This window comes from Hypomesus transpacificus, chromosome 23 (genome assembly GCF_021917145.1).
Source record: "Hypomesus transpacificus isolate Combined female chromosome 23, fHypTra1, whole genome shotgun sequence".
Taxonomy (NCBI): Eukaryota; Metazoa; Chordata; class Actinopteri; order Osmeriformes; family Osmeridae; genus Hypomesus; species Hypomesus transpacificus.
Window position 1 is genome coordinate 3,484,077 of NC_061082.1, and position 13,638 is coordinate 3,497,714.

The 13,638-nt window shown below is 43.9% G+C and overlaps 2 protein-coding genes across 2 annotated transcripts; one reads left to right on the forward strand and one right to left on the reverse strand.

The window, feature by feature from the left end:
* The first annotated feature begins 551 nt into the window (after nt 1-551).
* Nucleotides 552-8,820, forward strand: cog3 (component of oligomeric golgi complex 3). The gene is made up of 23 exons (XM_047046304.1): nt 552-1,085; nt 1,755-1,901; nt 2,058-2,119; nt 2,288-2,453; nt 2,630-2,704; nt 2,802-2,894; nt 2,992-3,117; nt 3,228-3,308; nt 3,411-3,454; nt 3,660-3,786; nt 3,921-4,012; nt 4,278-4,417; nt 4,528-4,688; nt 4,793-4,901; nt 5,041-5,156; nt 5,321-5,410; nt 5,746-5,866; nt 6,184-6,272; nt 6,400-6,534; nt 6,889-6,964; nt 7,085-7,212; nt 7,496-7,594; nt 7,724-8,820. The coding sequence occupies exons 1-23, from the start codon at nt 915-917 to the stop codon at nt 7,751-7,753; spliced, it is 2,478 nt and encodes an 825-aa protein (XP_046902260.1). The 5' UTR covers nt 552-914; the 3' UTR covers nt 7,754-8,820.
* Nucleotides 8,599-13,199, reverse strand: LOC124485040 (glutamate-rich protein 6B-like). The gene is made up of 11 exons (XM_047046311.1): nt 12,875-13,199; nt 12,244-12,329; nt 11,976-12,110; nt 11,734-11,871; nt 11,122-11,192; nt 10,922-10,980; nt 10,593-10,735; nt 10,355-10,434; nt 9,578-9,733; nt 9,240-9,468; nt 8,599-9,151 (listed from the first exon to the last, which is right to left on the reverse strand). The coding sequence occupies exons 1-11, from the start codon at nt 13,110-13,112 to the stop codon at nt 8,900-8,902; spliced, it is 1,587 nt and encodes a 528-aa protein (XP_046902267.1). The 5' UTR covers nt 13,113-13,199; the 3' UTR covers nt 8,599-8,899.
* Nucleotides 13,200-13,638: the final 439 nt, after the last annotated feature.

Below are 13,638 nucleotides of genomic sequence, written 5' to 3' on the forward strand. Positions count from 1 at the left end.
GCTTGGAGGCTGTTAAGCATTGATGGTATTCTAATCTTCTTATAAATTCATGAAATACTGTATTTTAAATCAAACAATTTGTATAATCTTTTCCAGATCACAATTATTATAATTTGTTATGCACAGAAGAAAGGCAACAAATAATACATATCAACAATACACTGAATCTTTAATTTAATGTTGCTTTTTACCACAGCATGTTTTAACACAACAGAGAACATGGACTTCATAATCACAGATGTCTAACCCTCACATATTTTGGTTTAGTTGTTTGTAGTTTAAAAGATTGGTCATCCAATTCAATATAAAGTGATGACCAATGGAAGTAGGCCTACTGTAGCCAACTGTAACAGTTCACCTAAGTTCATGAGCCAGTATGAAAGGCTACATTCTGTTAATTACAGATAGCCTGTATAATGTGCTGTTTTGAGATAAGATTTGACCCCGGACTCCACCTTGTGGTGTGTCTACTCAATTTAATGAATATTGAAAAATAAATAAAAATGTTTCTACTTGACAAGCTAGGGTTTGTGAAAAGAAAGAATATTCAAACGACCACAACCCTAACTTTAGGCTACTCCTGCACAAACACACGCACACAGTCAGCTCAGTGTGCACATTGGTCAACTGACCAGCCTACAAACAGCAAATAAGCATGTCTAATCACGGTAAGGCTCATTCTGGTTAAGGCTAATCTTAACGGCCACCCCATTGAAAAAAACAAATGTAATACAAATCAACGTAATGTAGCAAACGACTTGTTTTATTTAATTTGAGCACTACATGGTGAAAAGTAGGTGACGGGCCATTAGCATTATCCGAGCGAACTTACCATATGTCCCAGTTCATTCTAACACTAGCAAGGATCCCGGAAAAGGAACTACACGGCTGCTGACGTTTCGTGGTGCTGAAAGATGATGGCGTCCACTGACCCGTCTCTCCTGGATCTCACAGATAAAGAAACGCGTGAAAAACTGTCTCTCTGGGACCGTCGTTCAGATGCCATGGCGCCCCTTACAGAGAAACAAACCGACTCTATCTTGGAGATCCGAACCGCAGCTGAAACACTGCCTATCCCAGCTGAGGTTAGTCTAATGTGCAGACAGCTAGCTAGAAATCATCGTAGCTAGTTAGCCATCGAGCTAGCTGTTCACGTTGAGCTTCCTTGCCAACTGGGTGGTAACTAGCTAGCCACCAGGTAGCTAGATAAGTTAGCTTGCTAATAACAGCTACAAATCATTGACACATAGCTATTTAACATTTTGGTTAATTTCTCAGATGCTGAGTGCATATCATTGCTGCTGTTGCTTTTAGGCTACTGTACAGTACCTTTATCAGTTTCAGCTAGCCAGATAGTTGTCACTGTGCCACGTCGTTTGCTGGGTCTTAGCTACAGTAACCATCGCACCACAATACTCATGTAGCTTGCTAACTCTCTCTTTTAGCAACATGAGATGTGTCTTGCCACTACCAAAGTACCTAGCTGGCTAGACGGATATTGCGGTGGTTGACTGTAATGTTACAAGCCAAACCGTTTGCGAGTACTACTACTAGTAGTACCAAAACAACTAACATTAAAAGTCAATGCATGGGAACCTCAGTGTGAGTTGGAGCAGGCACCCCTATCAATCAACTTGACAGTTGCACACAAACTAGATATTTACTTAAGATGCGGTAAATCAATGGAGAGAAATGTGAATCGCAGTACTGCATTAATGTAGCTGATACGACCACGTTGCATATGTGTTTCCTAGTTGCCCATTGAGGACTTGTGCAGCCTAACATCGCGGTCTCTGCAGTCCTCTTTCACAACAACTGTGCCGGCCTCAACTGAAGATATCTTGCTCAAGGGTTTTCAAATGCTTGACCTGGAAAATGACAGGATAGAGACGGCACAACAGGTATGGTGTTATTCCTTCATAGAGCTTAACTCACTTGACTGAAACAACGTCAACTGCTGTAGACAGTGTTATTACTGTACACAAGGATTTGTGCAGGTGTTACAGGGCACTGAAATACTTGTGTGTCAACCGTTTTTACTGCTATTTGTTTTGCAGTTTTTTTCCTGGTTCTCTAAGCTGCAGACACAAATGGATCAGGATGAAGGAGCAAAATACAAGTGAGCTGATGCAGTATCCCCACAGACAGTGTTGTGTGTGATTATCCCTAGTCGACGCTCAAGCTCTCAGGATTGACATTGTCGTGTTCCTCACGGGCGTTCACTAATAAGATATGTAGAGCCCAGTCTGTTGCCTATTGCCTATTTGTGCCATGTCCGTTTCTGCAGGAGAACGAGAGAGCATCTATATTGTTATCAGGGACAATGTGACTCCATCTTGAGTGACGTCAATGCAGCCCTTGAGCACTTGGACTCCCTCCAGAAACAGTACCTGTTTGTGTCCAACAAGACAGGGACACTACACGAGGCCTGTGAACAGCTCCTTAAAGAGCAGGTAGGCTCTTATTGTGGGCTCTTTCAACAGCTACATGGCACTCATACATGTTGGCTCCAACAACTATGACTGTCGATGATATATGTACTTGTATAAATGCTTTTATTATATTTTGAAAGCTAAAGGAGCCCTGAGTTGCACTGTTTGCCTAATGAGAGACTGTTTATCTCCACCAGTCTGAGCTGGTGGACCTGGCTGAAAGCATACAGCAGAAACTGTCTTACTTCAATGAGTTGGAAAACATAAACACGGTACTTAGCTTGCTTTGCAATCATCTGAAATCATTGAGACTTTGAATACCCCACAGTAGGGAAGATGACACTAATGATCTGTTCTTTCTGTTTGCAGAAATTGAATTCACCCACCCTGTCTGTAAACAGTGAAGGTTTTATACCAATGCTTTCGAAGTTGGATGACTGTATAGAATATGTTTCTTCCCATGTAAGTAGTCAGCATGTTTGTCTATTGTTTGTTTTTGATTACATGTTGTCATGGATTATTGTTGATTTGTCTTTTCACTGTTTCCTGTTTACCACAGCCGAGCTTTAAGGACTACCCAGTGTACCTGGCCAAGTTTAAGCAATGTCTGTCCAAAGCTATGCACTTCATGAAGAGCTACACTGTAAACACTATGCAGAATCTCACCAGCCAGTTAACAAAAAGGGTAAAGGAAATCCCATGGAGTTATTGAGACCAACATTTCAGATGAGATCATTATTTTTGTGGTTTCATTTTAAATTCTGTCAGATCATTTTTCTGTCTGATCATTTTTAGGACCCGTTGGGGTTGGCCAATGCAGATAATGCCTTCACTCTGTACTACGTCAAGTTTAGAGCTGCTGCACCCAAAGTTAGAGTGAGTATAGTCACTTCACTGGACGCTTTCAGTCCACTTGTACAATTTGGCAGTCTTTTTGAAGCCCTCAGCATTGGGTTAAGAGCTGCTGTTCTCTTTCAGACACTAATCGAGCAGATTGAGCAGAGGTCAGAGAAGATTCCAGAGTAAGTACATTTGTTCCTCCTTAATGCTATCAATGTGACTGAAACAGTGTTGTGCATGTTCATTTCTCCTTCCCAGTGCCAGGTAATTATAATGTTTAATCATAGAAATGTGCGGGGGAGGATTTTCAAACCTGGGATCTCTTGATCTGCAGTCAAAGGCTCTAAACACTGAGCTGTCTGTCTTTCGCTCTTGTGTTGTGTCCAGGTACCACCAACTGCTCGACGAGATCCACCTGTGCTACCTGGACCAGAGAGAGCAACTTCTGAGTCCCAGCATTACCTCCACCATCTCAGACCTGACCAGCCAAAACCACAAAGACCACTGTGCACTGGTGAGGAAAGAGAGGCCCAGGCTCTGCCTTTGCATAGCTCGTGTAGAAGGGGAAATGTAGATATTGCTGACTAAATGACGACCGGTGCCCTAGTTTAAGGTGCTTACGGTGTCTCCGGCATGTTCTCTCTCCAGGTGCGCAGTGGCTGTGCCTTCATGGTCCACGTCTGCCAGGATGAACACCAGCTGTACAATGAGTTCTTCTCCAAACACACACACAAACTAGAGTGAGTAGAGTGGAACTATACTGTACGTCATCCAGTTTTCACAGTAAGAGAGTTGGAAAAAATATGAAATCATGTCTTGGAGCATGACTGTGTTTGTTTAGGAGGATGGGCTCACAGGGACCTGGTTAAAACTCCCACTTGCTCAATATGCCTTGTAATGTTAAACTGACTGAGCGAGTTTGCCATAAAACAGAAACCAGTGTTACAACTACAGATTCTTCTCGTGGTGAACAGCTGAGTAATTGCCGTGTCGTGCTTCTCTCAGCGAGCTACTGGAGAAGCTGTGCCTGTCTCTGTACGACCTCCTGCGGCCCCTCATCATCCACGTCATCCACCTGGAGACCCTCTCGGAGCTCTGTAGCATCTTGAAGAACGAGATGCTGGAGGACCACGTCCACAACAACGGTACCGCCGCACCCCGGCCAACGGGGAAAACGACGAGACACGCCCTCTTTGGTTTTCACGCCTCACGCATGTTGTTCAAGCAAAGGTGTTTGACGTATGCCTCTGTGTAGCTGGTCAGCTGGGGGCCTTCGATGCAGTGGTGAAACAGATGCTGGAGGATGTCCAGGAGAGGCTGGTCTACAGAACGCACATCTACATCCAGACTGATATCCTGGGCTACAACCCTGCCCCCGGAGACCTGGCCTACCCGGAGAAACTGGAGATGATGGAGGTACTGCAGGTCTTCCAAGGCTGCCTTCAGGTCTCTGTGGTACGTGAAGCACGGCCATGCTTACACTCGGATCCTTTCCTCACTTTCTCCACCTTTTTGGACAGAAAATAGCCCTGAGTCTGAAGGAGGAGCAGTCGAAGCTCGTGTCTCAGGAGTCCTCGTTCTCTGACGTGCAGCTGGAAGACCGAGCGTCGAGGAGAAGCAGCAATGCCAGTGAGTAGGCACGCCCCCCCAACCGTCAAACATGGTTTCTGTTTTCATACTGTTGGGTTTGTCTTCATCCCGGCATGACCGTTCTATTTCTCTCTCCTCTCGCTTCTCTCTTTCTCTGTCTCTGTTCCCCTGTTCGTAGGTGTAGAGTCGTCGCGTTCGCAAACTTCCATCTCTCCCGCAGACCTGCATGGGATGTGGTACCCCACAGTCAGGCGCACTCTTGTCTGCCTGTCCAAGCTCTACAGGTGCATAGATGTAAGTACCCAGTCATGCCATAGCTGTGATGGGAAGCTTTCATGTCTGCTCCCTGATGAGAAACCAAAACAGCATTTGTCCCGTATCAGAAGTTTGTTATTTGGTCTGCACTGTATTGTGTGTGTTCTGTTGTTTTGACTGTTGGCAACTTGGTGGTGTTCCAGAGAGCGGTCTTCCAAGGTTTATCTCAAGAAGCCTTATCTGCCTGCATCCAGTCGCTGCTGAAGGCTTCAGAAGTCATCCTCAAAAACAAGGTTGGCACTGCCCTGGTTCATACTCCGGCAGGCTCTGTTCACCGCACTGCATTATACTTAATAGACTGTCATTGTGTTTCTTTCCGGAATATACAGCTAGACTCCTTTTAATTATGTACTGGCTTTAATGCGTCTCTCAGGACCCCTCGCGGGTGTCCTTACATGTGGCCTGTTTGCAGTGACGCTGCCTTTTGTGCACTCATAATGACCACAAACACGACCATAAGCAGCCTTGTGCGTGCCCGGTCCTCGCTGAGTTAACGACCATTACTTTTGCACTCGCATGTTGTCATTTATTTATGCAGCTGTGGCTGGTCTGCTTCTGTTTTTTTCAGACACAGGTAGATGGCCAGCTGTTTCTGATCAAACACCTTCTGATAATGAGGGAACAGATTGCACCCTTTCACACTGACTTTGCCATCAAAGAAATCTCTCTGGACCTGAAAAAAACAAGAGGTGAGTTCACCCGGTGGTGGAGATTACCAGTTAGCCATTATCCAGTCATTAAGCCAAGTCCTCAATATCAATGATGTCACCCGAGAATGTTTGCCCATTGCACTATACTCCGATAATGCTAATTATAAAGGAAATTGATACACAGAATGTCCCACAATTTTGAACATAATGTGGCCAAGCCACATTACTCGTGGCTTGGCCTCTAGCAGAATTTCTCCTGTCATTCTCATCTCAGTCAAGGTCATATTTCATTGTGACACTAGAGGGCACTGCAGCTCTTGTGTTCTGATCTGATATCTGTGTTGTTTTACGTTCAGATGCCGCCTTCAAAATCTTCAACCCCAAGGCTGTTCCCAATTTCTTCCGATTGAACAGTCACAACGCCATCCTAGAATTTCTCCTCGAGGTATAATTGTAGTTTCTCTTTCTTCTGCGCCACATCATAAACCGTACATAGAACTTGGTCTTCTCTGAAACTATCAGTCGACTGAGAAACGTCCTAGTAAACCCCGTCTGTGACATACGGCCCTCAGGGAACGCCAGAGATCAAGGAGCACTACATTGACTCGAAGAAGGATGTGGACCGACACCTGAAGTTCAGCTGTGAGCAGTTCATCCAGCAGCAGACACGCATCTTTGTAGGGAACATGGAGGAGTTTCTCACCAAGGTAGCTAGCATGTCAGACAGCAGGGGGGGGGGGGTAGTCACAGCCTCAGGCCCTGACTGCACAAACCTGACCTTCGGCTTTCTTTCTCTTTCTCTTCACTTTTGTCAGAATTTTTGCACGGATCCGCTTACGATCGCCATGTCTTGTTTCTAGCGACTGTTCAAACTAATTGTTGTTGACATGCCATCATACACTTTGTATTTCGCAGACTATGGTCCGTGAATGGGCAGTAGGCTCATCACCGTGTCTGTCCAGCTATGGACTTGTGTGATTGGACAGCTGGAGAGACACACTGATTGGTAGAGTTGTTTCTGGTGATTGAATCCAGTGTGCCATGGCGTGTGTGTTTTGCAGGTTTCAGCCCTGAAAACCATGGCCATCCAAGGTGGGCCAACGTACAACCTTTCCCAGCAACCTTGGGCACAGCCAGGTGAGAATCTGTCTGCAGGTAGCAGGCCGCCATCATATTTCATATTTCAACAGAAAACACTAAATCATGTTGCTGAAAGGCACGGCTCTGATGAATGAGGTTTGGCGTCTCCCCTTTTAGCCAAGATCAACGACATAGTTATGGCTACCTACCGGGTGATGAAGAACAAGCTGCCAAGCACACTACAGAGCATGTCCTTGTACCTGGCCAACAAAGACACAGAGTTCATCCTCTTCAAGCCTGTCAGGGTAAGGATCATACAGCGATGCACTACAGACAAAGCTTTTTTTTTTTTCTTCTTCTTTTTTTTCCCCAACGTGAGACACTTAAATCTCCATATTCTTTCCTGCTAATGGAGAAATCAGTGTGCTCTCAATGTTCTGCCAATTTAAGTGCAAGCCTAAGTGAGTCTGAAAAAAAAAAAAAAGACCTGTGGTTGACATGGCAACAAGGTTGTGGTAGGTAGGGGACCTGTCCAGATGTAGTAGGATTCCTTCCTGCACTCCAACTAGCAGGATGTCTTCTCCACAGAACAACATCCAGCAGGTGTTCCAAAGGCTGCATGCCCTGCTGCAGGAAGAGTACAGCGGAGAGGACCTTCTGATCATCGCTTGTCCCTCTATGGAGCAGGTGGGCAACCAACTACAGGCAAAACAAATCCAAACCCATAGTCGTATCGCGAGCCTGTTACCAAACTGTAGTGTGAACTTTTGACGGACATTGTTGCTGAGCATTCCCTTTGGTCTGTTGGCTTTTCAGATTAACCTCCTGCTGTCTACGAACAAGTAGCCTGGCATCATGATCCAACGAAGGGGATGAACTCTCTGTGAACAGCAAGGCACCAGTGTTCCTCCAGTTCTGACGAGCCCTGAGCCAAGAGAGCGCTGGTCAGCGCTCTAGGACTGACCGAGGTCACCTCCCCCGACAGCCAACAGCGGTTTAAAGATTCTCACGAAGGCCAAAGATACTCCCAACTCAAAACATAATACAGTTCACTTCTCCGTTTGGTCAGAAGGAATGAGGGGAACAGGGAAGTAACGGTGTAATTGTGTTTATTTTGGTACTCGTCTTTATCAACTGAAATTGAGGATGGTGAAGGGGCTTGCTTTTATTGTGGGCAGCGTCACAAGGACCGGGGTTATCATAGCAACTGCATTTCTCCTAACATCATGGACAATGTTCTGAGTAAAACATGAGCTCGCACATTAAGTGTAGAGAGGAGGCCTCGGGGGGATGATGTTTGAGGGCTGAGGCGAGGACACTTCAGCCAAGCTAACATAGACACCAATGCTTGTTCAACTGCCAAGCACTGCAGCTAATGGGCAATGAGAGTCTGCCACTCAAATGCTGTTTCATTTCCCATAAAGGGTTTCATATGGCAGAAAGAAAAACATGCTGCACAAATATCTTATTCCTCTATAATTCAAAGCCTTTCTCCTGTGTACATGTACGACAGATCTTCTCTGATAGCCTGTGTTACTGTGTTCTCAGGTCTAACATGGTCTCTCCTCATGTTGTATATCTGGAGCCTTCCAGCAGTACTCTTCCATGGTCTCTTTATGAATGGGTCAGCCTAATGCATATATGTAAAAAGACCCTAAAATCATATGTTTTATACTTTTTATTTTGTATTTGGGATTCTTCTGAATGTCAACTGTTTTAACCTGCTATTAATGGACCTTTGACAGTTTTTGCACTGTAAATAATGAGAAATGTAATCTATATATGATGGGTGTTGGCCTGGTTCTTTTAAGTCCATTAATTAAGACCGCAATTTGCTTTGGCGTCCTCTGTTTGAATTTGTGAATAGATAAAACTATTTATGGATATTATGAATTAAAAAGATGACGAACATCTGACATGCTTGTATTTCTCCACACTTTTCAATAACCTTTTGTGAAGTCTACAAAAGGAAGCTTTCTGTTCAGTGTTACATTATTGGGAGTCGGTGGACACTAGGACCCTGGATGTCTTGGCAGCACGTCTTTTGTGCATAGCAGTCTTCATCATCTCCAGCTGGACGATCAGGCTGGACTGGGATGTGAGTTTACGTGGGCTAAGTGGCTGTTGGTAGGTGATGACGGAGTGGATCTTCTGTAGAAATGAGTAGATCTCTGCACTCTTCAGCTGGAGGTGCCTCTGGATCAAATCTGGTCCTGGCAACATCAGACCTTCAGCTGGATCCAGCTGTAAAATGAACAAGATCATGATATAGCAAATCACATTGAAGCATTGTTTGTATTCCTGTTCTTATGACACGGGCATTATAACTCACCTTGAATCTGGACCCCACGTTGAGACGCACGCTGCATTTGTGAGAGGTGAAGGTGAGATAAATGCAGTCCTGGGTCTGAATGCGGATCTCAATGTTGGGGTTCAGGGTGAGACAGAGGGGCTGGATGGGAGGGGCGTGGACATGGTGTTCATGGTCGATCCAACTCCAGCGCCTTCTCAAAGCCCCTGTATCACTGCAAGAAGTGCCTCCCAACTGTGTCAAGTTCACCCTGGAAAAACCCAACTGGTCAGGTACTAACTAACATACTGCATCTACTGCAGAACATTCAGAGGCTGAAATGTGTAAATTATGCATCAGCTTGCCTACTCAATACATACCATATAAGGCCATTTGGATGATAGCAGGTAGACTGGCCCTTAGAGGTGAATATCGCCTTGATATCTGATTGGAGGGCTTTATCCGCTAATATCACATAGGTGAAATCGACAGCATTCACAGCGCAAATGAGAATGGCAAGCCTGCCAGATGGATAGCTGGTGCGCCATTCAGGGAATTGCCATACTAAAATCTTGAACAACATAAAATGAAATCTCATCTCATAAAATCTTGAGTACAGCGATGGCCCACGTGTATTGTGGCAGCCCCAGAGTCAGCCGGGTGAGAAAAGGACATCAGCACCACAGACAATAACTCATGCAGACGCTTGAGCACATTATAGACCCATTTTTCCCTGTTCCTGCTTCCAAGTAAGCTGATGGGAGACAGCTGCAGGAAGACGACAGCGATAAAAGGCAGAGGATTCCACAGGCAGGTGAGTTTGAGCTCGTGGCTTGATTGGTGCGAGCTGGACTCAGGCAGAATTAAAATGCGTTTTGATAACATTGTTCTGACATATGTCGACAGATGTAACCCGATGGAAGGAGTATTTTAAGCTTCCTGGATAATCCTCTTGACCGAGGAAGAAATTCTTATATAGTTTTGGTACTTAGGTTTGAAAACCTTTTGGTATTAAATGCACTTGCCGTGCTTAAACCTGCCTCTGGAACGAGTGTCCATTTCTAAGCTGTGTGCAACTCACCCCTGTTCCACTCAGTGGTTGCCACAGTATCTGTAAGACACTTCACACATCCCTAGAATGCTCTCCAGAAGGATACAAAACCTGTCCCGTCCCATCTGGGAATATTGTGAGAAACGTTTGACCGCTGTCATAGAGCCTGATAAGTGTGTCCTTTTTCTGTGGGACCAAAGTGGTTTGATGCAATGAAACAATATGCAGACTGACAGTATCAATATAACCATGTAATCTCTGCACTATACAGTTTGTTCAGTGAGAAGGTCTCTGGTATTTGTTCAGCTAATCTGATTAGTGGGAGACGTTCCTTAACAGTTTACCTTGTGTCCTTGTTCCTCCTCATGCGGGGTGACAGTATCTGGAGGATCAATGATTTCCATCTCAGGGAATGGTGTCTCCTCAGCAGTGAACACCTCGTTGGAGAGTCGATAGCAGATGGTGTTATGCAACTTTGCTTCAACTCCTGCAATGTTGAAAGCATAAACACGGGGAGGAAAGACGATCAATAAAAGCAGAAAAATGTCAAAGATGTTTGTCCCTGTTCTATCCAACGTTTTCATTTCATGAGAGGATAAAAGCATGTTAAGCACAGAATGTACTAGTGCTCTCAAAACTGAGTTTATTTAAGTGGGGGACTAACTTTTTCTACCTGAACACGTGCAGTTAGATGACCCTGTCTGTGTCCTCTGTATTTCCAATTCCTTCAGCCTGAGGTTTGTTGCAAGAGGAGTAGCATTTAGTTTCTGGCAATGAATTTAACACACTTCCTCTAACATTACAATGAATTACATTGTCTTGGATTTGGAACTATTTAGCGTTGCATCAGTCACAGTCTACACTGATGCTGACCTTTGCTCAGCCAGATCCTGTTCTCCTTTGAATGGAACGTGAGAGATGGTATCCATGGTAATATCTTCTTCCTTCAATAAAAACATTGCTTGGATTTCATTGGATCTTCCATGACATCTCCCAGCAGAACAACTAGGAGGCAAAACCCAGTCAAACCCCGGAAAGGCACAACTAGACTTGCTCTGTAGCCGGATATGATAATGACATTCCGATTTGCTTTATTAAATATAGATTTTGTGTATATTTTCTGTTAAGTTATTTATTTTATGATCCTGCTGGATTTTTTTTTTACAAGGAAACTTTTACAGTGGCCCCACTTCTAGCTCCAGTTGAGACTTTGATGTTTGTGTATGGTGCTGTTCTAATACATTTGGGAAAATAAAGCTGACTTAATGTGGTTCAATGCATTCTCAGAGCTTTTCCATCTAAGAGAAATCCACGTTTTTTCCATGTGCACGATACCTTTTCACATGAAACAACTATACTGTTGGTATCCAGAGCATACAGAGCCATCTCATCTCATGGTCTCCTGCACATGTGACAAGTGTTCCTACGATAATAAAACAGTCGCTTTTATAGGTAAGTACAAACTTGAAAGAGGAAGACACTCACCTCTTCCAGTGTTGAATGTTTCATCTGGTCTCTGAGGACGGCAGGTTTTTGGAACTGCTGGCAGTATTCACAGGGGATGGAGTCCAGATCGTTCTCCAGCAGGTCTTCTGAGGAGTCCGAGCTATATACTTCAGCAATCTGCAAGCATGTCAGCCAGAGAGCTGTTGAGATCACAAATACGATGCCCTAAAAGTTGAATGAGCTTAATTGCACTGATCACAAACTGATTTTTGGTCTTTTACCATGTCACAACTGGGGGGAGACTGTTTGTGTTCTCCTTGGACAGCTAGATGACCTGAGGGAACCTTGTTTGTCATGTCAACCACTCTGTTATTTAGGGATTGTACCACCTCAGATCCTTCTGTCTCCAGAATAGTCTGAGGCAAAACAATGACAGCTCATGATTTATTAAATGTTAGTAATGCTCACTGTGAATAAGTAAAAAAATAAACTAACAAATAAGATGCTGTCAGGATTATATTTGTCACCTGAAATAGCTGTGTACTGTACCTTGGTGTTAGGGGCGGTTTCTATAGCGTGTGGAATGGTCAAGGATTCCTCTACTGGTTTTGAAATGTTTATGTCAGTTTGATCATCTACAAAGGCAGAAATAGAGTCAAATGATAGAATAACGAACAATATGTTTATTAATACACACACTTTAAGAACGTTCATTTGTCATGCCAGTCGACCATCCTGCTGTCATACGTGTATGAAGCTTGTTTTTTGTACTGCTCTTGGCCACCCAATCCCAGTCAGTCTGCGATTTGGTGCTTATTCTGACGATAACTCTTCCATCAAATGCATGGACCTCCTCATATTCTGAGAGATCTCCGTTGGATGATGCCCTTTAAATTCCATGATAACCATTAACTTTAAGTCATGTTATCAAATAATACAATTGTTGAGAAACTTCTAACGTTGTTGGGTTTTTTATTTAATTTTTATCAATGGCATACATTTACCAAGCCTACATTTACTAAAAATGGCTGAATTGCAAACCTTGAGTTTATATTCTGAGAGCCTGTCCTCATGTCTATCTGGAACTTCTCATCTAAGGGCAGGTTAAAAGGAACGCATTTGCTGGTTACGGTTCTGTGCCGACTGTGCGCCAGTCACCAATGAGTAATAAAAGGCCTACCTGCGCCCACGCAGACTTTTTCGGTCTCCCCGTCCATTTGGCCACAATGCGGAGTGCCTTCAACATAGTACTCAACATTGAAACTGCTGCTGTAAAGCGAACCTGTACTAGTACCACCGAACTGTTGCTCCAACTCTTGCACGTTTTCAACGGTGAGTTCAAGAGAAGATGACGATTTAGTGTGAACTAATGACGACGGTGGTCCCTCCTCATCTTCACAGCTGGACCGTTGACTCATTGCAACAATGAATGATATGCTTGAAATCTTACGTTTTAGTTTTAGGACCTCTGTTCGTTTGTTTTCTTGGCAGCTGCATGTTGGTGCCTTCCTGGTGTCATAGCAACATGAACGTCAACATGTCAACACAACATAGGCTACATATAACTGTCACAGTGAAAATTAATTTATAAATACATTTTTCATAAAAATCTGTGCTAGTTTTGATTCCTTTTTATTAACTTTGAAAATGGAATATGGACATTTTGAGTATGTGCTCCTCTTGTGTTACAATACCAAAATCCTCGTGGCCTTGAACTAAATCAACAAAAATGCGCACAAAATATGCTTCCCACTAGAATAGACACTTCACCTGTAGTTTGTGCCAGTACTGTTTTTGTAAGTGTAAACCAACTGTAAATGCCGAAACATGCAAATGTCTTTCATATGCATTCAAAATGTGTTAAGATGTTTAAAGAGAACAAATAGTGGCTATATCAATTTTCTTTGGTGCAATATTTTTGATAGTTTGATTTAGCAGTAATCC

Bases quoted from the DNA above. Each gene is read 5' to 3' on its own strand.
- cog3 (XM_047046304.1), top strand. From the start codon at position 915: ATGATGGCGTCCACTGACCCGTCTCTCCTGGATCTCACAGATAAAGAA. The intron at 2,120-2,287 runs GTGAGCTGATGC...CCGTTTCTGCAG, and splicing joins GATGAAGGAGCAAAATACAA to GAGAACGAGAGAGCATCTAT. The intron at 3,309-3,410 runs GTGAGTATAGTC...GTTCTCTTTCAG, and splicing joins CTGCTGCACCCAAAGTTAGA to ACACTAATCGAGCAGATTGA.
- LOC124485040 (XM_047046311.1), bottom strand. From the start codon at position 13,112: ATGAGTCAACGGTCCAGCTGTGAAGATGAGGAGGGACCACCGTCGTCA. The intron at 11,872-11,975 runs GTAAAAGACCAA...ACATGCTTGCAG, and splicing joins CTCCCCCCAGTTGTGACATG to ATTGCTGAAGTATATAGCTC. The intron at 9,734-10,354 runs GTATCCTTCTGG...ATGGCGCACCAG, and splicing joins GATGGGACGGGACAGGTTTT to CTATCCATCTGGCAGGCTTG.